The sequence below is a fragment of the Dasypus novemcinctus genome, chromosome 11, assembly GCF_030445035.2.
Source record: "Dasypus novemcinctus isolate mDasNov1 chromosome 11, mDasNov1.1.hap2, whole genome shotgun sequence".
NCBI classification, from domain to species: Eukaryota; Metazoa; Chordata; class Mammalia; order Cingulata; family Dasypodidae; genus Dasypus; species Dasypus novemcinctus.
The window spans coordinates 74,264,934-74,288,425 of NC_080683.1; the positions used below are offsets into that span (position 1 = coordinate 74,264,934).

Here is a 23,492-nt window from a genome sequence, read left to right on the forward strand (position 1 = left end):
ATTTGGCTAATGAAGAGCCAACACTAGCAGACAAGCTATCATATATGCTTGATTTATAGTACTCTCTTCAATAAATGGTTTTCTTTGCAAGAACCTTTGAAGCACTTAAGCATTTTGTCTAGTTAAAACTAGGTAATATCCATAAATCCATCTAATCAAGCCCACCAACTCCAAAGTGATAAAATCTGATGACAGTGAACTTCCAGTGAGATTGCTATGTCCGGCCTCTCTGTAACCTGTATCTTTCAAGTCTTCTTTAGGAGATTTTACAGGCCATTAGTGTCAATCTGTATATTTGATGTTAGTTTTATTTTTAAAAATTCACATGGAAACATTATAACATTTTCTTTTTATATCCCATTAGAAAATCTTGCAGTCACTGGTATAAGTGTAGCCTCTTTTCAAAGCCAGGACTTTATATAACTAGTTACAGTGTGCTTAACCCAACTAGAAACTGAATATTTTCTTTTAGAAGAAAAGTTTTAACAGTGAAAGAGTAAACATACCTTTGACATTTTTTCTAGTTTCATCATCAGCAGTTTTAGTGGTTGGGTTGTTAAATGCTTTTAGAATGCTAGCTTGTATTCTCTGTAACACAAGTCAATAAGAATTTAATAAGTTAAAAATCTTTGCTAGAATGTATTCCTCAAAGCAGTATTTTGTGTTCCTTTAAGCAGAAGCTAGTCTAGTAAGAGTCTGTGAATTCAGCCCTCATCCTCTTAATAAACAGACTTTCAAAGAGCAATTTACAATGTTGCTCTCAGTTATCTAGTCTATAAATTACTTTTTAAAAATTATATATATAATGGCCTTTTTTCCAGTTCTAAAATTCCATGAATGAACAATTCCTAACACCAAATTCTCTCAAATGAGTCAAAAGCCCTTCTCTTTAGTTTTCTCTTGGGTTGAAAGCATTTTAATCAGCCTATAAAAAAACAAGCAGCCTAGTCTCATTTTTCTTATAGGCTTTGGCAAGATCATCCTCTCTTTTTCTTTTTAAATGATGTGTTCCTTAATTAGGACAAAAAGAAGTAACAAATAGACCAAATGAACTTTCTTGTCTATGATGAAATTCTTAATATATAAGACGCTATCAAGCTGGTTGCATTATCTTCAAGTGGATTATTTTATGTATATACATACATGGCTAAATCAGTTGATATCAGAATGTCAATTAATGTCCACAGCAAGAATTCCCAAATCAATTATAATTACAGTTTATTTGAACTTAGTTGTCAATAATGAGCACTTATTACTGCCTTCAGTACCTCTTAATAAACCACAAGGTTTATATTTCCACATCTTTTGTGCATATTTGGGGAAGATGCAACCTCACGGAAAAGTTCCAGACTGAAAAAAGATTATATACTGTATTCTAAGAATAAAGACTCCTCAAATTTAATAAATGATAATATTTAATACTAACCGTGCCCCTATTTAGTTACAATGAATTTAGTCTTCTCTAATTCTAATTTAATTGTAGGGTGAGGAAGAGCTTGATATTCTCCTTCAAAAGATATTATTTTTAGTAAAGCAGGTTTTAATATGTGGAAACACTGTCTAAACTGGACTTTCTGATATAAAAATGATTCATGATTCTGTTGTTAAAAAAATTAGGTCAAAGGGAAACTATAAACCAAAATTGCAAACTTCCAGAGAATAAAAAAAACACTACATATCAGAATCTGAGAAACTTTCCAGGGTTCAGAAGAAAATTCTCAGCCTTAAATATTTAAATCAAATAAAAACAATAGGGAAGCGGACTTGGCCCAGTGGTTAGGGCGTCCATCTACCACATGGGAGGTCCGGGGTTCAAACCCCGGGCCTCCTTGACCTGTGTGGAGCTGGCCCATGTGCAGTGCTGGTGTGCACAAGGAGTACTGTGCCACGCAGGGGTGTCCCCCGCGTAGAGGAACCCCATGCGCAAGGAGTGCGTCCCATAAGGAGAGCCGCCCAGCGCCAAAGAAATTGCAGCCTGCCTAAGAATGGCGTCGCCCAAACAGAGAGCTGACACAAGATGACGCAACAAAAAGAAACACAGATTCCCGTGCCACTGACGACAAGAGAAGCGGACAAAGAAAACGACACAGCAAATAGACACAGAGAACAGACAACCCAGGTGGGGGCGTGAGGGGGAGAAAAATAAATAAAAAATAAAATAAAATAAAATAAGACAAAAACAATAAAAACAAAAGGATTAAGCAACTAACTAATAAATTTAGCAAAAGAACACTGTGATAGTTTGAATCATGCCCCACAAATATTTGTTCAAGTTCTAGTTCCAGGCCTGTGTGTATGCACTCCTTTGTAAATAGGACCTCCAAAGATCCCATTTAGATGAGGTCAAATTGGAACCCGGGAGGCCTTAATCCAAAATGGCTGAAGTATTTACAAGTAGAGTCCTTCAGACAGATGCAGTCAATTAGGAGAAGCCAGAGGAGAGACCTCATTGTGACAGAGGCAGAGGTGCATCTTTAAAGGCCAAGGAACCCCAAGGATTTTATGAGCAAGCCACTACCAGAACATTACAGATTCTGGGAGAAAGCATGGCCTGATGATATCTTAATGTTAGGCTGCTAGTTCCCAAAACTGTGAGACAATAAATTCCTGTTGTTTAGGCCAACCAGTGTGAGGTATTTGTCATAGCAGCCCTGACAAACTAAGGCAGACATCAAAACTGAAGAAAAGTAGAAGGAAAGAATTAATGAAGTTAAAGTAGAAACTGAAAAGAATTAATAAGTGAATCAAAAGTTGATTCTTTGAGGGTGATAAACCTACTATCTAACCTTACCCAAGATCAGGGAAGAAGCATAAAACCACACCTAAGAAATAAGGAGAACCATCCACAAAACTTCAAAAATTTAAATAATCATACAAACCGCTTTGCTTAAATTTCATGTAATTAAATTTGAAAACTCAGGAAAAAAGTAGATAATTTTCTGGGAAAATATAATGATCAAAATTAATCTGAGAAGAGACAAAATCTTCCAACTTTCATGGGGAAAAGGGGGGGGGAAGAATATCCTAAGCCCTAAAAATTTCACAGAGGAATGCTATTAATCCTATGCTCTAGGGCAGAGAAAAGGGGAAATTTCCAGATTATCTTCTTGAAGCATAATATTGATAGCAAAAGCTGACAAAGGGGAAGCAGACTTGGCCCAGTGGTTAGGGCGTCGGTCTACCACATGGGAGGTCCGCGGTTCAAACCCTGGGCCTCCTTGACCCATGTGGAGCTGGCCCATCCAAAGTGCTGATGCGCGCAAAGACTGCCGCCATGCCACGCAGGGGTGTCCCCCGTGTAGGGGAGCCCCAAGCACAAGGAGTGTGCCCCATAAGGAGAACTGCTCAGTGCGAAAGAAACTGCAGCCAGCCCAGGAGTAGCGCCGCACACACGGAGAGCTGACACAACAAGGTGACACAACAAAAAGAAAACACAGATTCCCATGCCGCTGACAACAACAGAAGCGGACAAAGAACACGCAGCAAATAGACATAGAGAACAGACAACTGGGACGGGGGGTGGTGGTGGTGGTGAAATAAATAAATAAAAATTAAAAAAAAAAAGCTGACAAAGAGTTTACAAGACACCAATATCACTTATGAAAAAATTCTAAATAAAATGTGAGCAAATGGCATTCAGCAGAATATTAAAAGAATAATACAACATGACTAAGAGGCTTTTATTCCAGGAATCCAAACTGGTTCAATATTAGAAAATATATTAATATAAGTCATCATAGTAACAGATTAAAGAAGAAAAATAATCTCCTATTCAGTACTATTAGTTATTGTATTAGAACTCTAGCAAATGCACTTAGATTGAAAAATAAAGCTCAGAGGTATAAAAATGTAAAGGAGGTAAAATTATTTGTAGATGTTATGATTGCTTACTTGGAAAGTCAAAACCAACTGAAATGAAAAATAACAAATAAGAGAATTTATTAATGGGGCTTATGAATATAATGAAGTTGATAGTGTGCACAAATACAAACAAAAGCCAATTAGGGAGGTGGATGTGGCCTAAGTGACTGAGCTCCAATCTATCACACGGGAGGTCCAGGGTTGGGTTCCCAGTGCCTCTTGGAGAAGACAAGCAAGACAGCGAGCTGGCGCAATAGGCAGGCGCAGTGAGATGATGACACAGCAAGGAGAAATAAAGGAGAAACACAATAAGAGAGACAACAAAGCAAGGAGGGAGTAGAGGTGGCTCAAGCAATTAAGCACCTCTCTCGCACATGGGAGGTCCCAGGTTCAGTTCCTGGTGCCTCCTAAAGAGAAGACAAGCAGACACAGAGAGCACAAAGCTAATGGGCACAGAGACAGTGAAGGAGGGGGGAATAAATAAATCTTTTTTAAAAAAGCCAATTAGAAGGTATAATGAAGGAAAATGCACCATTTACAATGGCAATGAAAAAGATAAAACAACTATGAATAAAATTAAGAAATGTTCTAAGATCTAAATAAGGAAAACTTTAAAATGCTACTGAAAGAAACAAAAGAAAATGATCAAATGGAAAGAGACATCATGTTTTTGGTCCTAGTATTATAAACATTTCAATCTTACCTCAAATTTATACATTTAACATAATTCCAATAAAAATAACAACAGCTTGGGGTTTCTTGGAGGAGGGGAGGGCAAGGAGAAAAGGTGAGTGAGAGATTGATTCTAAATCAGACATGGAAAAATAAATAAGAATAGCAATGAAAACTCTGGGGGAAAGGGGAGGTATAGTTAGAAATGACTGGCTCTATTAGATTTATTAAAATGTATTAAAAACTTAATAATTTAAAGTATGATCCTAGTACTCAAAGAGGAAAATAGGGATGTTTGGAAACCGACCCAAATACACATAACAATTTAGTATACAATTAGAGAGTTTCAATTTAGTGGGAAAAGCCTATTACAAAGTTGGGACAAACTGTTGGACAGACAAAATAACAGATGGGCAATGTTAATCATCATAGCATCATTTATAAAAGTAAAAACACTGGAAACAATAAATATCTATCAATAAAAGAATGGTTAATATGCTATGACATTCATACAAGGAAATATTATACACCTAAAAATAGGAAAGCTTCCTATCTTCTGACATATAAAGATCGCTAAGGACTATTACATGAAAAAAGTACAGAAAGTTATTTGTATGTGTGTATCACATTTTGAATAAGGAAAGAAAAAAAAAATTATGTACCATCAAATGACAGTATAATCAAACCAAAGAAGGAAGTAAGGGATACAGGCAACAGCAGGGCCAGCATGCAAGAGAGGCAAAGGGAATTCCCAGGAGCATGGTTAGGAGAAATCCCAGAGTGACACCTGTGCCTCAGATTTGTGAAGCAGCAACCAGTCCAGAATGTAGTAGTGAGATGTGTGAGACAAGGCCTCAATACCAACATCCGCTCTGTCGTTGTACCATGTTTACAATCAGAGGACACTATACATGGAGAAAGAGCTGCTAACATTCATATTTTCCCTCCATGCCCCGATAATTGAATCAGAAGGACACACCTCAGCCCTCAGAATTGTTCTGTTTTGACCTTCTTTTGAGAGTTAGGCGCTCTGAAGCAGAAAATACATAGAAGCCCACCCCCTTTAACTTCTGTGGACTAGCAATCTAGCTAGTCTCCCCTAGAACTCTGCCAGATGCTGCGTTTGACAAGCCTGGCTCAGAACACATTCATTATTTTGCCCACTGACTTCCTCAAAAACAGCTCTTGCAAACTCAGAAGCTAATGCCAAACCACATACCCAAGACTCTCTCAGCTTATCTTATTTTAGGGCCTTCATCCAATAATGATAATAGGTTTGTAATTGCTACCCAGTTCTCAAAACTAAACAATATATTATTTTGAATATACACGGATAGCTCTCACAACTATAAGAAAAAGCAACAGAATGATTTCTGTAAAAGTCAAAATAGTGGTTACCTCTGATGAGGAAAGAGGAAGAAGTATTTAGATAGAAGAATAGACTGTTTCTAAGGTACTAATAATATTCTATTTTTAACACTGGGGTAGGTGGAGAAGAATGGTAGTGGTGAAAGACTTTTCTTTTTATTTTGTTTTAAACTATACATCTATTTGTATATGTTCTTCTGTATTTATGATACATTTTGTTAAGTTATTTTAGGTACCAGGGGCCGGAGATTGAACCTGTGACCTCATATACAGGAAGCCAGCGCTCAACCACTGAGCCACATCAGTCCCTAAGTTGGTTTTTGTTTGTTTGTTTGTTTCCTTGTTTGCTTTTGTATTTGGGAGACACCAGAGATAGAACCTGGGACCTCCCATGTGGGAAGCTAGTGCTCAACCACTCCCACATCCTGTCCCCCATTTTATAAGGTTTTAATACCACCTCCCAATAATTGTGCAGCCGAGTTTTTCATTTACTAACTGACCTATGACCAGCACATTATATTTTCTAATATATTCACTAATCTCTTGAAGTATATTTGAAAGTTAATGCAATATTCAAAATATTTAAATATTTACAAATATTTACAAAAATTGACACAGTAAACATAAAGCTATTTATATCATGTTATACCATCCTGAAACATAATCATATGCTAATGAAATTAAAATGTGTCCCAGAAACAAATATTGAAATAACTTCCAAAATTCTAACAATTATCAATGCTCACATATAAATATTTAATATAATTCCAAAGAGCCTTTCTAGCATCTAAAGGTAAAGACCTCTAACTCAGAAGTCTGTACATTTATTTTATAAAGTGAGTTTTCTACTAATTCAGACCTGACTTTCAATAAGATTTCATGAACATTTACTATATTCTGTAATGTAAACTGTGATAGCCCATTCTAAAATAGAGTAAAAACAATGAAATTGTTTGAATTACTTTTAGGCTTTTAGACTTTTGTTTTTTTATTGTATCCTAGGCCATGAATTTATATTCTCTGACTCTAAGCTGTTAAACTGTTAAGCTGTTATAGAGTTAATCAATAAGTAATTCATCAAGTTAAATAAACCCCTCATTGTTAGGAGTTGTGCTTTTAACCATTTAGGTTTTTTTTTTTTTTTTTTAAAGAGAGAAACACTTTGGTCAGAGAGCTGCTAACAATTGCAGCACATTAATCAATTAGCAGAATCAAGGCTCAACTAATTCAAATCCCCATTTTAAACTACTTTCAAAAACAACAATGAAATTAACATGTAGTTTAAGTTAACTGAGGTATTCTGCCTTTAAAATAATCTTGCTATATAACAATGTATTAGCGTAATCTATCTTTGAGAAGAATAAATAAAAAAAATTTCTTTAAGTTAGTGATAGCTCAAATTTGAAGAAAAAAAACGAACAGTCTTAAATTTGGTAAGTACAGAATTTTTTATCAAAAAAAACTTCTTACAGTAAATTCAATTTTATTTATTTTACACACAAAACATGTATAATTTCTGCGCAAATGATCCCTTTATTCAGTAAGGGCATATTCCTCAAATTTATATTCATTAGAAAGACTACTGAAACATGGAAGGAGGTCAGGAGTTTTTAATCACTACTAAAAGATTCTGGTGGCAGACATAATGTGGTAGCCTTTCTTCAATCAATAAAACACATGGCAGTGACATGTTACAACAGCACGATTAACAGCTGCAGAGTTCCCAGGCCAGACAATGCAGCTCCTGCTTGGAAACTGACTAGAACTGACCATCATGGCTGTCCTTGCCTATGACACTGAATAGATCCACAGACTTGACATTTTAATTTTGTCACACCATCAAAAGCCCTAAAACAGATGTTCTTTGCTGTACTGCCTGGGTTTTTAAGATACTGTGCATCCGAATGCAGCATTATGATTAAATGATTTTAATTGCAAAAATGACTGTCATTAAGTACAAGTGAAATAGAAGAGGGGTAGATTTTATTGGTGATATCAAAAAAGAAAAAAAATGCAAAGAGGTACTTTTAATTGCATTTACAAAGAAACATGACCTCACTATGTAGTACACAAATCATAGGGGGGGAAATCATTCTAGCAATTGATCATCTGAGTTATTCTTAAAGTAACTACTCCATCACCTGAAGGCCCTGGAACATCATACAGCACTTACTAGTCACAACACAAAGACAATGCATTCTCTTGCAACCTTGTATCCTTCCTCCCCCACAAGAATATTAATATATCATAATTACCAAATGGGATTTAAATTTTTTCCAAATAGTGAAATAATTTGGTTAAATTTTAAATAGCAAATTAAAAAATGTAACCTTTATTCTGATCCCTGATCACCAAGTATTAAAAATAAACTTCAATAAGCACTATGATATATAATTAGAAAAAGCATTAGTTTGGGAGACAGAAATAAACTTGAGTCTGTATCTCTACTCTGTTTCAGTTTTTAGATCTAAGAAAATATGATCAAACACTCAGAGTGATTGCACTAATGTCCCCAAATTTAAAAATCTCTTGATTTTTAAACAAAACAATGCAATATTATCCTGTTTATCAGTTTATTCAAACAATATTTTCAAAAGAAGTATAAATCCCCAAGAAACTAGCTATTATAATTTAATTTAGAGGCTGATTATTTTATTTTCTTCCAATTCAAATTCTCAAAAGAAGCCTATATAGAATTAAGCAAAGACAATTCATTCAATAAACATTCAGAGAGTACCTATTATGTGTAAGGCACATGGAATATAGAGCTAAAACATAGTACCATTCCTTAAAGAGAACACAATCTAAGAGAGGTGACAGATAAAGACATAAATCTAAATAGAAGGTGGTAAGGTCCACAATCAAAATATATAAAAGTAGAGATGTCACAGGAAGGGAATGAGATTGCCAAAAGTTGAATTTAGCTAATTTAACAGGAAAGTCAAATAGTTAATTAAGGTATGAGACTGCAATATACACTGATTGGAAGCAGGAGGGAGTGATTAACTCATTCTTTATTTTTAAGATAATTCATAAGGAAATATTAGAACAGTGGTTGCCAGGGCTTCAGAAGAGGTGGTGGTAAATAGGTAGTACACAGGGCAATTTTAGGGCAGTGAAAGCGTTCAATATGATACTGCAATGACAGACATATGACATTATACATTTGTCAAAGCCTATAAAACTGTACAGCACAAAGTGTAAACCATATGTAAACTATACTTTGGTTAGTAGTAATGCTTCAATATTGGTACATCAACTGTAACAAATGTACCACACTAATGTACAATGTTAATAACAGGAAATTATGGGTGTGGGTGTGTTATGGGAGGGGGTTATATGGGAATTCCTTATATTTTCTGTGTAATTTTTCTGTACAAGTAAATCTAAAATTTCTCTAAAAATAAAGTTTAGGGAGGAAGGAAGGAGGGAAGGAAGGGAAATAAATCAGGATAGGCAAGAACACTGAAAAATTCAACAGGGATACATAGGGCCACAGAAACCCTGGGAGACTATAAATAGTCATTAGAAGTGAGATGTTGCTAAACACCGAGGGAGTGGAAATGTGAATCAGGAACTACTATGATGAAATTGTATTTTCATACTAAATACAAAGGAAGAAAAGAGGAAAAGTAAGAACTAAATTCCTTTCCAATGTTTAGTCGGAATTTGAGTCATTTCAGAAAATGTGGGAGTGAGAGAGGGAGGACGGAAGGAATTAGAACCGTAACTCTCCCCGCTGAAAAGTGGCCAAGAGGAGAAAAGAGACACTGCAATGTTGCAATTAAAAAAAAAAAGAGGGCCCACCCTGCCTAGTAATACCTACCCCAAACATATAAGCGCCTCCCTCACACCTGGCTGCTTTACTCCATATTAACATATAGATTAAGAAGGGCATTGGCCTTGAACAGAGAGCAGGTTTTCAGTCATTATGCCAATTATGATAGACAATGGCAACCCACAGTGCTATGCCAAGAATGATTCTGAGGCTGAATCCAGACCCAGCAGGACTGTTAGGAACAATAAGCAATGTCTACCATGAGTGAGAAGGGGGGAAATGTAGGATGTGTGCTATAAATTTCGTGTCTTTAATATCATGCATTTTACCTATAAAATCATATCCTCTTTGCATAGGACCTCCAAAAAAAAAACTGAATTTAACTAACGTAATGTGAAAGTCAATAAACAGTCAGTCAGTTGAGGAACAGGATTTTAAAAAACACTGTTTGGAGTATCCAGGAAGTCTACAAGAAAAGTTCCCTGACACAAGGGAGTAACCCACCCTCCCAGCCACAGGTGGCCGATTCCTGAGTGGACTCTAATCCAAGATGGGATAGGGAAAGTTCTCTCCTAGGAATTTAGAGTTGGGATTCACAAACAGCCAGTTTAGAGTTTGTATTGGTGAAAAGACAATATTCAAATTTAGGAACTATGGTGGTCATTCAGGTAGAAAAATTATTCAGTTTACAGAGAGATGAATGAAGAAAATCTGTGCAGCCAGAGAAACCAGGAAAATAAAGAGAATCCTTTCCTGACAACCTTGCTGTTCCTTTCTCAATTTTAGCCACGTTCCCCTGTGCTTGGCTTCTTAGATTCCTTTTTCTTTACTTAAGCAACTTTGAACTGATTTCTATTATTTGCTGACAAAAGGTATTAACTAATACAGAAATAATAAAGTTGTAAAAGGGTTGAGGGAAAAAAAACCTTATATTAGAAGAGAAAGAAAAATAGGAAGAATTTTAGAAAAAGATCAAATTTACTTCTCAACCATAATTTTAAATTATAGAATTCTTAGTTCTGTACCCTCTTCTCAAAGAGAATATGTAATAAACACTGAACAAAACAAAACAAAACTTGACCTTTGTTTCTTCTATCCTCACGGCATCAAGCAGATAATGAAGAAGCTCCTGACTGTCCTGCTGTTGGAAACCTTTAAACCGAGGTGCCCTATGATTTAAACAAAACAGGATAGAAAAATATTAACAATTACATATTACATCAGCAAAATGTTACTATTATTTAAAATTACTTTGACATAACATATATCGAAAGACTCAGTTTACCACTTTTTCCACTAGGTAGAAAGACAAAACTGATTGCTCTTCCAACTTGGATGACATCTTAAGTGTCCACTGAGAACAGTGTGGCTAATATTTATTAAGCAACTACTATATGCCAAGCACAGGCTAAAGAGCTTTACATATGTTAAATCACATAATCCTTAAACAACCATGGGTGTACAACTATCCCAGCTTATAGTTGTAATAATCAGAGGGACTATTTAAATGATTTGCAAGGTCACACAGCTAGCACGAAAACAATATTCAAACCTAACCCACTGGGCTCTATATTCGTTCTACTTTAAGGGAAAAGCTAGTGACTGGTCTTACTAAAATACAAAGGAAAAGGAAGTTATTCGTCATATTAAAACACAGGGCTATAAATTAATCTCTGTGAATCTATTTCTTTTAAGGATTTGACAATTAGATTTCTTGTACATTATTTTAATAAAAAGATCAAGTGCTCAATATCATGGATTATTAATGCAGCAAATATTTAATTGATTTCAGTAACTCTGAAAAGTGATATTTTCTGCAATAAACTTCAATGCTATATGAATGTTTTGCCTTAAATGCAAATAAGCACTAAATTTAAAAAGTGATCTAAGATGGAAAAAGAATTCTGCCAAAATAGTACAAAATTATAAGAATATCTTACAGCAGTAAAAAACAAGTATACAATTGTCTTACAAAGTACATAATGTAATTCATTTGCTATACATCACAGTGTGTTAAGGAATTCATAATTAATTTGAACTCCATTTTACACTTGAGAAAATTAAGGAACAAGCTAAGATCCACTAATAGTAAAAGCAAGAACATAAATCCATGTCTTTTGACTCTTGAGTCTATTTAGCATTTATAACTCATTATCTCATAATAAACATTCATCCTAATAATATGCACTCATGTGAGTCCTGGTCAGCTAAAAAGAGCAAACTGAGCTGGTTGTGAAACTAACCTGTAATTGAAAACACCATTTCACTTACTTTATTTGCTAAGAAGTAGCAAAGAGCAACATAGCACAGAGAATGGTTTACAGAGAATGCTTTCATTTACTTCCTTTTCTGCATGGGGTAGATAGCACTGACCTTCCAGATCAGAGAGGAAGATAGAAAGCAAGATGGACACAAGTTTCTGCTCTATTTGGGCCTCCACAGCTGGAATCAATGATAGGCAGAAACTGTATGGCACTCACTATACGTGGGCTATAGGTATCAAGGACAGTCAGCGAAGCAGAAGACTGAGAAGGGAAACAAGAGAATCCTTTAGAGATCTTTACCAGCTGGGTGGCAGGTGGAAGGAGGATACAATTTAAAGCTGTTAGAGAATCACACAAGGAAGAAACCGTGCCAGAACAAGAGAGTTATTGCCTCCACCATGTCTCTGCAAATATTTCCATCTCATTCATGCACAAACTACAGCCTTCTAAACCCTTGAAGAAAATATAAAAGCCTGGATTTTTCTGCCTTCTTTTTTAACTAGGACTGGGAAATAAAATCATATAATTAAAACATAGGATAACTAAAAATTTAGAAAACTGTATATCCTAAAGTATGGAACACAATGTAAGCACGGATGTCACCTTGTTTGAAAGCTATTGTCTCAGACTCTGTACATCACTTTAAGTAAATATGATATGAATAAGTTATAAGAATATCGCTGTGGAAGGGAAAAGGTTTAATGGTAGATGTGGGGGAGTACTGTATATTGTATATATGAATTACTGTGGACTAGGGCTCTTGTGAAGAGAAGTTCAATAATTAGGGGAGAAAAAAAAAAAGAAAAAGACAGGATGTAGAATTTTTCCAAGTCAACACGTATTCAATATCTAACCTTTAAACCCATCGCTATATGCCATTTTACTAGTAAGGGAACCTGACATTATATTGGGCTTCAATTTTCAGGAAGTTTTGGATCACAGAGTGGTTCAACAATGGCAGCGGAGGAATACTGGTATAGGATACTATTGACAGGTGATATATGGCTGACAGGGAGCTGTACAGGGCATATGTCCAGGGTGCATGGTAATGTTTGGATATACTCATAGTGGCAACAATTAAAAACTACAGCTGGGGGTGGTACTGAGTTCCTGGCCGGAGGTGCTCTGTCATGGTCCCTAGGGGAACAGCGGCAATCCCCCAGCACTGTGCCTGGGAATTTCCTCCTGACAGCCTTCATGTTACTCAAATGTGGCCAGTCTCGAAGCCAAACTCAGCATCTAGATGCAGTGCATTCCCCCCAGCGTGGGACATGACACCCGGGGATGAGCCTCCCTGGCACCGAGGGATCACTACCAAATACCAGCTGAAGATGGAACTAGAAAATGACCTTGACCTAAAGGTTCAATGTGGATCAGCAGAATATCCCTGTCTACATATAATAACATGACTTTAAAATGCTGTTTGACTTAATGTAAGGGGGAAATGGAAAGCAGAAATGAGTTTATATGGCTACGAGTCTCTAAAAAAGAGTCTGGAGGCTGTCAGAAGGATTGCCCCTGTGCACAGCTGAGCAGAGTCTGGAAGACAGATGGAGTGGATGCAACCCCCAGGTGTTGGTTCCTTTGAGGGCTAAAGAGACCCACGGGTTCTATGGTCATGGCAGACGGGGTTCACTGCCATGTCAGATGGCCCTTCTTTGGAGCTGGTGTTTCTGCGTGATGGAACTGGACTCAGATGGGATCTCTTTTCATAAGACTTTCATCCTACTTTACTGGAATTGTAGTTGGTGTTGGGGTTCAAGATATATTTAGGGGATTTGAATCTCTGGACTGACAATAGGATAGGCAGGCCCTGAGCATCAACAGACTCCAGCTCCTACAATCTGATTTATTGGACTCACCTCACTCAGCTAAGATGGAGTTGAAGAAGGACAACCACCACACCATGGAGCCTAGAGTGCCTACAACTGAAAGCAGGAGGATTGCATCCAGTATCCATGTGGAATCTGAGCCTCCTCCTGACATAGAGGTGCAACAGACACAACCAATCCAAGGCCCACAGAGAAAAGGTGGCATTGGAATGGGAAAAGTGGACATGGTGGCTGATGGGTATGGGGAATGGCAGGAAGAGATGAGATGTGGAGGCGCCTTTGGGACTTGGAGTTGCCCTGGATGGTGCTTCAGGGGCAATCACCGGACATTGTAAATCCTCCCAGGGACCACTGGATGGAATGTGGGAGAGTATGGGCCATGATGTGGACCATTGACCATGAGGTGCAGAGATGCCCAGAGATGTACTTACCAAATGCAATGGATGTGTCATGATGAAGGGAGTGAGTGTTGCTGGGGGGGAGTGGTGGGGTAGGGGTGGTGGGGTTGAATGGGACCTCATATAAATTTTTTTTAATGTAATATTTTTACAAAATCAATAAAAAAAAATCATATAATAACTTACAGAAGTCCATCTGAGCTATAAAAACCCAAAGAGACCTTCAACCTTAAAGGATAAAAAGAATGAGAAAAAATCACCAAGCATATGAAAAGATTGAGCCAATTCAAAATAAGGGGAACAGACTAAGCACTCAAAGGAAAAGGTGTTAATGCAGGAAAGAGGAGAGGACTTTAAAAAACTTCAAGTTGTAAGAGGAAAATGCAAGCACACACATAAAAACAGGAGTAAACTATCAAGAAAAAGAAGAAATTTAGAATAAAAGAATTTGTGGAGAGGTCTTCTGGGTTTAGATGAATCAGTCAATTAACAAACCAAAAATTCCCTCTATTCCAAAAAATACACAAAATATAAAAATAGAAAGAAAAGAAAAAGACATAACTGAGATTCAATACAAAATAAATCCCATGGACCAAAAATGGTACACAAACACAAAACAGCAGAGGAAACAACATTGTTTAAGGATGGTTGACCTTACTATGAGGCTAAAAGGAAGCCCACACACAAAAAGTTCCACAAATCCTGCCTAAGGTTACAATAAAACACATGCACAGTGACAAGAAGCTAAGCCAAGAATTCTACTGGCTCTATAGCATCCCCAAACCATGACAGCCCAGTAACTGTGAACCATAAAAAGATTTGGAGGGGGATTTGGGGAAAAGAGGTGAGAGGAGGGAGGGAACAACAGGGAGGCAAGGGGAGGGTGGCAGAAGTATGGCAAAGCAGGGGGATGAAGATGGGAAAAAATAAATAAATAAATATTCTACTCCTCATAAGCCTACAAAACAATATCATAAAACACATGAAAAATCTTTTGATAAAAAGACAATTAAAATCAACAAATGGAATGAACTTAACTTTACTCCAAATAAATTTTATAGAATTATCTCAAAGAATTCATGGTAAATATATTGGAAATCCCCCAAAACATAAAGGCAAAAACTGCCAATAAAAAGCTGGATGTTAAGAAAAACAGGAAAAAATTAAACAAGAACATGTAGATATTTGTAATATGGCCAATAAAAAATTCTAGAAATCAGAAAATAAAGCCACAGGTATAAACATTGAAAAGATAGATAAACATTAAGCTAAAAACAGTCGAAGGAGTAGAAGTTAATACTAAGGAACACACCCAGAAGAAAATATGCATGTGTATTTACATATATACTTGTGTGCAAAAGAAAGGAGTAATCTCAAATAGGAAAAATAAAGGGAACATAGAAAACTCTTCCAATCCAACAGAACGATGATGACAGTGAATAACACTTAAATAGAAGTACTGAGCACAAAGCAGAGTTCTAAATTTACAAAAGTGAACTCATTTAATACAATAATCTTATTTTATAAATACTCATATTTCCCCATTTTACAGATGGAGAAACTAAAAGAGGTCAACCAAAGAGAAAATAATTTTTAAAAAGCAAATGAAATAATACGGTAAACAAAAAACACAAAATCAGATAGTACAAGTATTAGTTCAAGTATCAATAATCACAGTAACATTACACAGATTAAACTCCCCTACTAAACAACAGATTATCACACCAGATTCTAAAATCCAGTCATAACTACTTTTTAAAAAGACAAACCTAAAACAAAGTTTCCTGAAAAGGTTGAAAATTAAGAACACAGGAGGGGAGCAGGTGTAGCTCAGTGGTTGAGCACCTGTTTCCCATGTACGAGGTCCCAGGTTCAATCCCCAGTACCTCCTAAAAAAAAGAAAAACACAGGAAGAAGATAGGGATTTTGAACTTGCATGAATCTTATACCAAAGCCTAAAAACATATAAGAAAAAAAGCACAGAAATAAAAGAAGAAACTGATTAATTTCACAATCATGTGTGAGATTTTAACACTTAATACCAACCACACAGAAAACTAGTTTAAATAAATAGAACCTGTGATCCATAAAATTAATAAAATTAATATTTATGTAACTTGGAACCTAAGAATTGGAGAGCCCAATTTCTTCTCAAGTACACATGGAACATTACAAATTCAATTATCTGTGTTTTCCAAAGAAAACTGAAATAATTTTTCTTATATGGAAAAAAAATTATTTTCCTTGATGCTACAATATATGCTCTTTGGAAAAAACAAAAAAACAAAAAACAGGCAATACAGAAAACCATAAAGAAAAAAGAAAAAACACCTGGATACTAAACTGCCTTCAAAGACTAGTCTTAGATATATGTAGAAAATCATTTGGATTTCCTTAAAATAAACCTCCCAACTCAACTGTATCTAAAAATAACAGTATCTGGATGTAGCATAAAGTTCAAAGTAGGTTCCTTCTGCTTAACTGTTACTCAAAAGACCAACCTATAATTCTCAAAATTTTTACACTGATGCTCAAAAAATTATTTCATTCTATTAATGCTTTAATTTCATGACTGATCCCTTATAAAAGTTTACTAAGGAAAAAATAAAAATGTAGTATTCACTTTTCTTCTCTCTTGAAAATTTGGAAGCACTCTTTAGGTACACTGGATATGTTTGTAATCTGGTCTAAACCTGGGCATGATTAAGTTATGATTAGGGCTTTGATTGGGCCACGTGATTAGGATATTGAGTCCCCACCCCTTGGTGGGTGGGAACTCACAGATAAAAGACACGGCAAAGAACAGAGGTGGGGTTTTTTTGATGTTGGAGTGTGATGCTGAAGTCTTAAGCTGGAGCCCCAGGAAGTAGGCCCACAGAGGAAAGAGAAGCAAGTCCCAGGAAGGAACCCTGAGTCCAGAGAGAAGCAAGATCCTGGAAGGAGGAACCAAGGAAGCCTAACCCTTGCAGATGTCGGCAGCCATCTTGCTCTAACACATGAAAATAGACTTTGGTGAGGGAAATAACTTACGCTTTATGTCCTGATATCTGTAAGCTCCTACCCCAAATAAATACCCTGTATAAAAACCAATTTCTGGTATTTTGCATTACACCCCTTTGGCTGACTAATACTTACTCTATTTCCCAATAAATTCTTTTTACTGGCCTAGTCAAAAAACAAAAAACAACAACAACAACAAAACTGAATACATACTGGATGATTCCACTTATAAAGAATTCCAAGAAATGCAAACTAGTTTATATATTTACAAAAAATCAGTACGTGGTAGCCCATGGAGACTTGGGAGAGGAGGCCCGGAGGGATGTCAAAGAGGCCCAAGGATATTCTGAGGAATGAATGATAAAAGCATTCATTATATTGATTGTGGCGATGATTTCACAAGTGCATACATATGTTAAAACTTCTCCAATTGTGCACTTGAAATATGTACGGCTTATTGTGTGTCGAATATTCCTCCAGACACCTAATTCAAAACATCTATCAATACAATTCATTATTTTAACAGACAAAAGGAAAAATCATATGATTATTACAGAAGATGCAGAAGAAGCATTTGACAAAATCCAACACCTATTCTTGATAAGAACTCCTGGAAAATTAAGAATGGGATTTCCTCAAACTGCTCAAAGCCTTCTATGAAAAGAGTATAGTTATCATCACACTTTAGTGTGAAAGACTGAGTGTTCTTCTCCCCCTAATATCAGCAACAAGGCAAGGATGCCCACTTCACCACTCCAAAATGTACTGGAGGGCCTTGTCAGTGATATAAGGTAAGAAGAAGATATAAAAGAAAACAGATTTGAAAGGAAAAATTAAACAGTCTTTATCTGCCAATAACATTACTGTCTACATAGGTTATTCCAAAGAATCTACATAAAGTTATTAGAACTAGTAAGTGTGTTGAGCAAAGTAGCAGGAAACAAAGCCAATATACAAAAAAATCGTATTTCTATATACTAGAAACAAACAATTGGAAATTGAAACTTTTTAAAGAAGCCCATTTACAATAAATAGCATAAAAAACATGCAATTTTAGGATATAAGTCTATCAAAATATGTGCAGGATTTGTGTACTGAAAACTACAAAACATTGATGAGTGGAATCAAAGATCTAAACAACTGAAGAGGTATGTCTCATGATCATAGACTGAATGGAAGATCTGATATTAAGATGTCAATTCTGGGAAGCGGATGTGGCTCAACAGACAGAGCGTCCGCCCACCATATAAGAGGTCTAAGGTTCAATACCCCGGGCCTCATGGCTCGTGTGGTGAGCTGGCCCACGTGCAATGCTGCTGCAAGCAAGGAGTGCCGGCCCATGCAGGGATGCCACCCACATAAGGGTGCCCCCACGCAAGGAGTGGCCCCTGAGCAAGAAGAGCCACCCCACACGAAATCGCAGCCTGCCCAGAAGTGGTGCCACACACACAAGATGATGCAACTAAAAGAGACACAGATTCCCGGTGCCACCTGATGAGAATACAAGCGGACAGTGAAGGACACAAAGTGAAGGGACACAAAGAGCAGACAATGGGGGGGGGATAAATAAATAAATCTTTAAAAAAAAAAAAGTCAATTCTCCCCAAATTGATCTAAACATTCAATATAATCCAAATTGACAAACTGATTCATATGAAAAGCAAAGGATGGGGGAACAGATGAGCTCAAGTGGTTGAATGTCTGCTTCCCATCCATGTATGAGGTCCTGGGTTCAATCCCAGTACCTCAAAAAACACAAGTAAAGGCTGTAGGATGTAGAATAGTTTGAAAAAGAACACTGAAGTTCAAGGACTCACATTACCCAATTACAAGATTTACTACTTGCTATAAAGCTACAATAATCAAGACAGTGTAGTACTGGCATTATGAATAGATACGTAGTACAACAGAACAGAAGAGAGTCCAGAAATAGACCCACATTTAGATGGTTTTAATCTTCACCTGATTTTAAAAAAATCCCTTTTCCTAATATCTATGTATTTTAAAGTAAATATTATACAACCAAGCAAAAGAAAATGGAATTTAGGAATGTTTTCAAGTGTTTGATCCAGTAATTCCACTCCATATTTATCCTACAGCTATAATCACACAAGTACAGCAAGATTATATATATACATTTTTACTTCTGAGGAGTGAGGTAGAGAGGATTTTGCATTTTTATCTAGAAGCATCTTTATTTTAATACTAACTTCAAATTTTTTATAAATCCCTACAATATAAACAGAAAAAAAACATGATACAAAACAAAAGTACTTATGGAAGAGTCAAAAACAAATTTCTAGAGCATACAATGCCTTAAAATTTTCTAACTCTATGAAGCATTCATGTCTCTGAGCATTCTAAGGTGGTATTGTTTTTTTTAAGAAACAGGGATTTGCCAACCAAATAAATGAAACATATAATAAACCCTTTATATTTTGGATGGCACTTAAAATATCATAGCACAGATAACTTGTTTAAATTAAAATGAGACTTTAATTCCATAATATACATATATACATAGACATATACATGATATACATATTTTAATAATTGTGGGCTGGACGATTCTGCATTCATGAGGGCAGGTCCATTTTTAGTACATTATACATTGTGTGTTCCTGGGCCCTAGCAATAATCTGGCATGAAATAAACACTCATTTTTTCAAATGAAGAAATAAGTAAATGCATTAAAGGTAAGTCTAGCCCTTTTTGGTATTTGTTTATTTCCAGACACATAAGGATTTCATTTTAAATATATTCTAATACCTTGAGAAACTCATTTAAACTCTTGCCTCAAAGGACATCTTTAAATATAAGGATGCTACATTACATTATCGCCTTTAGCACCTTCGAGATTTTACAATGCTTTACAGCATTACTCTGTATACTCTGGGCTTCTGAGACAGGACAGACCTCCTCTTTTTAATTTTTTTAAAGATTAGATTACAGCTTTATTGTTATTTTTTCTTCCCCTCCCCCTCCCTGGTGTTTCTGCTGTGTCCATTTATTGTGTGATCTTCTGTATCTATTTCTCTTTTTGTCTTCTCTTCTCATCTTTCTCCTCTAGGATTTACATAAATTCGATCCTGGGGACCTCTGATGTGGAAAGAGGTTCTCTGTCAATTGTGCACCTCAGTTACTGGTCTCTGCTACACTTCACCTTGACTGTCCCCTTCGTCTCTCTTGTTGCGTCATCATCTTGCTGCAAGACTCACTTGCGTGGGCACTGGCTCACTGCGTGGGCACTCAGTTTGCTGTGGGAGCACCTGGCTTGCCACGTGGGCACTGATTCACCATATGGGCACTCACCTCACCACGCGGGCACTGGCTCACCACACAGGCACTCACATGGGCGCTTAGCTCACCACATGGGCACTCGGCTCACCGTGTAGGTACCCACGTGGGCACTCAGTTTGCCACGTGTGCACTGACTTGCCGCACAAGCACGTTTTTTCTTTTTCATCCAGGGATAGAACCTGGATCCTCCCATATTGTAGGCGGAGGCTTATCACTTGAGCCACATCTCCTTCCCCAGATCTCCTCTTTCAATCCCAGCTTTGTCCCTATATGACTAGATAAGCAAATTAACTTTTGTGTCTCAATTTACATTTAAAATGGAGATAAACAATTATTTCTTCAGAGAGTTATGAGATATAATTTGCATAAGCCCAGAGTTGCAACTAAACAAATATTAGTTCTTTCTTTTGATATCTTGGGCTGTAATAGCAATGTTACAATAAAAGTGAAACGACTCATATTAAGTGTTAAATACATTAGTATTTTGTAATTCATGAGTATTTATACTAAAAAGGTAGATACACCTACTTCTGACAAAGTTGACTGAAAAGAATTTTAGGAGAAAGTGGTCCTTTTTCAGTCTCCTTCATGCTGTGAAGAAACAGGAACAAGGCTGAGGTCAGTGGTCCAGGGCTTGAAAGTTCCACCACTAATGGAGCCTTTAAAAATATGATCAACTTTATGTCAGAAATATACAATTTTAAAATGGAATATAATAAAAAAATCTAAGACATTTTGTTAAATGATAGCAATTAAAAGTGCCTCAAGTATACAAGTATACCAAGAACCTTATTCCTTCATATATTTAAAATGAATATATTATAAAATAGGAAATAAATATCTTACCTTGAAAAACTGTATTTTCATATCCTTCACCTTTTACTTAATAAGATTATTAGCTTAAGAGTAAAATCATCAATCACTGATTGATATCCCTTAATGTGCTCTCCTATTCTTTAAAGGCTACAAATAAAATTACTCATCTACCTGATATTTGTACATCTTCACAAATAATCATAAATTATATTTATTCTCCACCCTTCTTTCCCCAAAATAGTTTACTAATAAAATAAGGAATGGAAAATTATGTGACAATCACGGTATACCAAGCCCCTCTTTTAAAGGAGACATAAAGCTTGACAAAAGCAGCTAAAATGGTATGAAAAATTAACCTACCTTATTCTGGAATTATTTTTCTCCACCACTAACTCCCTCTTCTAAAGAATAATGAACAAAAAGGAGATTCCAACTATAATCTTGGGGCATTATAGAATATTACCTTCTAAGGCAATTGCTGTGCATTTGTATTTCATACCAACAATCTTTAAAAATAAGCAATTTGGCTACAACCACAGAAAGGACAGGCTATAATTTCCAATAGCTTTGGAATATCAAAGCACTTTCTGCCATGTTAAGTAAATTGAAAGCTATATCAAGGGTCAAAGGTAAAATCCAAGGCAGTTTCAAAGTCCAACCACCAAGTTAACAGTTATTCCTTCAGAATTAAATGAAGAAACAACCTTAGTTTCAAAAAGTACACTTACACTTTGAAAAGTAAGTTTGCTGATAAGAATACAAGATTGATGAATCTTAGTTATAATGCTGAAAGAAAGAAACCCAATGCAAGAGTGCATATTGTATGATTACATTTAGACACGGTATAAAAACAGGCAAAAATTAATCCATCTTGTTAGAAACCAGTTTGTCGACTACACCTTTAGAGCAGGGGGTAGCAAACGGAAGGCAGCCTGAAGGGGCTGTGAGGATACTGGTAATGTTCTGTTTCCCGATCAAGCTGTTGGTTACACAGGTGTGTTCAGTTTGTGACAATTCATCAAGCTAAATATATACTTAGGATATCTACTTCTCTGTATGTATATTTTAATAGAAAGTCTTTTAAAGTAAGCATACTGCTAATATGCAGATAAGTATTAACAAATGGAATTCAGCAACATATAAAAAGAGTATTATATCATGATACAGTGGGTTTTGTCCCAGGAATACAAGACTTGAAAATCAACCAACCTAATTTATCACATTAACAGAATAAGGAAGGAAAACCTTATTTTCATCATCTCAATAGATGGGGGAAAGCATCTGACAAGATTCCTCATCCATTTATGATAGAATTCTCAAAAAACAAGGAATAGGGAGAATGTCATCAACTTTAAAAGAACACCTATGAAAAACCTGTTACCTTCATACTCAAAACAGTAAAAGACAGAATGCTTTCCTCCAAATTTTGGAAATTTTGGAAATTAAGGCAAGGATGCCTGTTCTCATCACTTCTATGGAACATGCTACTATAAGTCAGAGCCAGCACAGTAAGGTAAGAAAAAGAAATAAAAGGCATACAGATTACAAAGAAAGAAGTAAAAACAGTGATTCAAAGAGCATTAATAATCCCACAGCTCAGATCAACTAATATGTTCTAAAAACCTAAGATGTAATTTCTACTCTTAGTATGACACAAATTTAAAGTGATAAACTATAGTATTTAAGTGCCATATAATAATCTTGAGACATAGATCCACACTTGGAATATTTAAATTCAACATCCAAGTACATTTAATATGAAATCTTTTCAAATGACTAAGCATCGACTTACATTTAGTAAAGTAGTCTTTACTATGTAACTACATTTTAGAATACAGGATTGAGATCTAACATAAAATTATCCAGAAGGGGCTGAATAAGGCAATGAGTTTACAGGCTTTCCTTTCAACAGAAAATACAACAATATTGTATTTCAAAAGTGCCTTCTTGGGCAAACAATCTGAGATTATTATATTGTGCTTAGTGTTTTATTCTTATTTATTTATGTATTTACTAAAAGATTTGTTTTTTACTTATCCCCCGCCCCCGCCGCCCCCAGTTGCCTGCTCTCTGTGTCCATTCACTGTGTGTTCTTCTGTGTCCGCTTGGATTCTTGTCAGCAGCACCCAGAATCTGTGTCTCATTTTATTGCATCATCTTGCTGCATCAGCTTTCCGTGTGTGTGGAACCATTCCTGGGCAGG

At 36.1% G+C, this 23,492-nt stretch overlaps 1 protein-coding gene across 3 annotated transcripts in view; it reads right to left on the bottom strand.

The window, feature by feature from the left end:
- USP45 (ubiquitin specific peptidase 45) overlaps nt 1-23,492 on the bottom strand; it is a 131,549-nt gene that overhangs the window by 57,540 nt on the left and 50,517 nt on the right. For all 3 annotated transcript variants that reach the window (XM_071218607.1, XM_058307185.2, XM_058307186.2), the window contains exons 8-10: nt 21,002-21,132; nt 10,761-10,848; nt 507-588 (exon numbers count right to left, since the gene is read on the bottom strand). In XM_071218607.1, the coding sequence (XP_071074708.1) occupies nt 507-588; nt 10,761-10,848; nt 21,002-21,132 (301 nt within the window). The remainder of the gene's footprint in view (nt 1-506; nt 589-10,760; nt 10,849-21,001; nt 21,133-23,492) is intronic.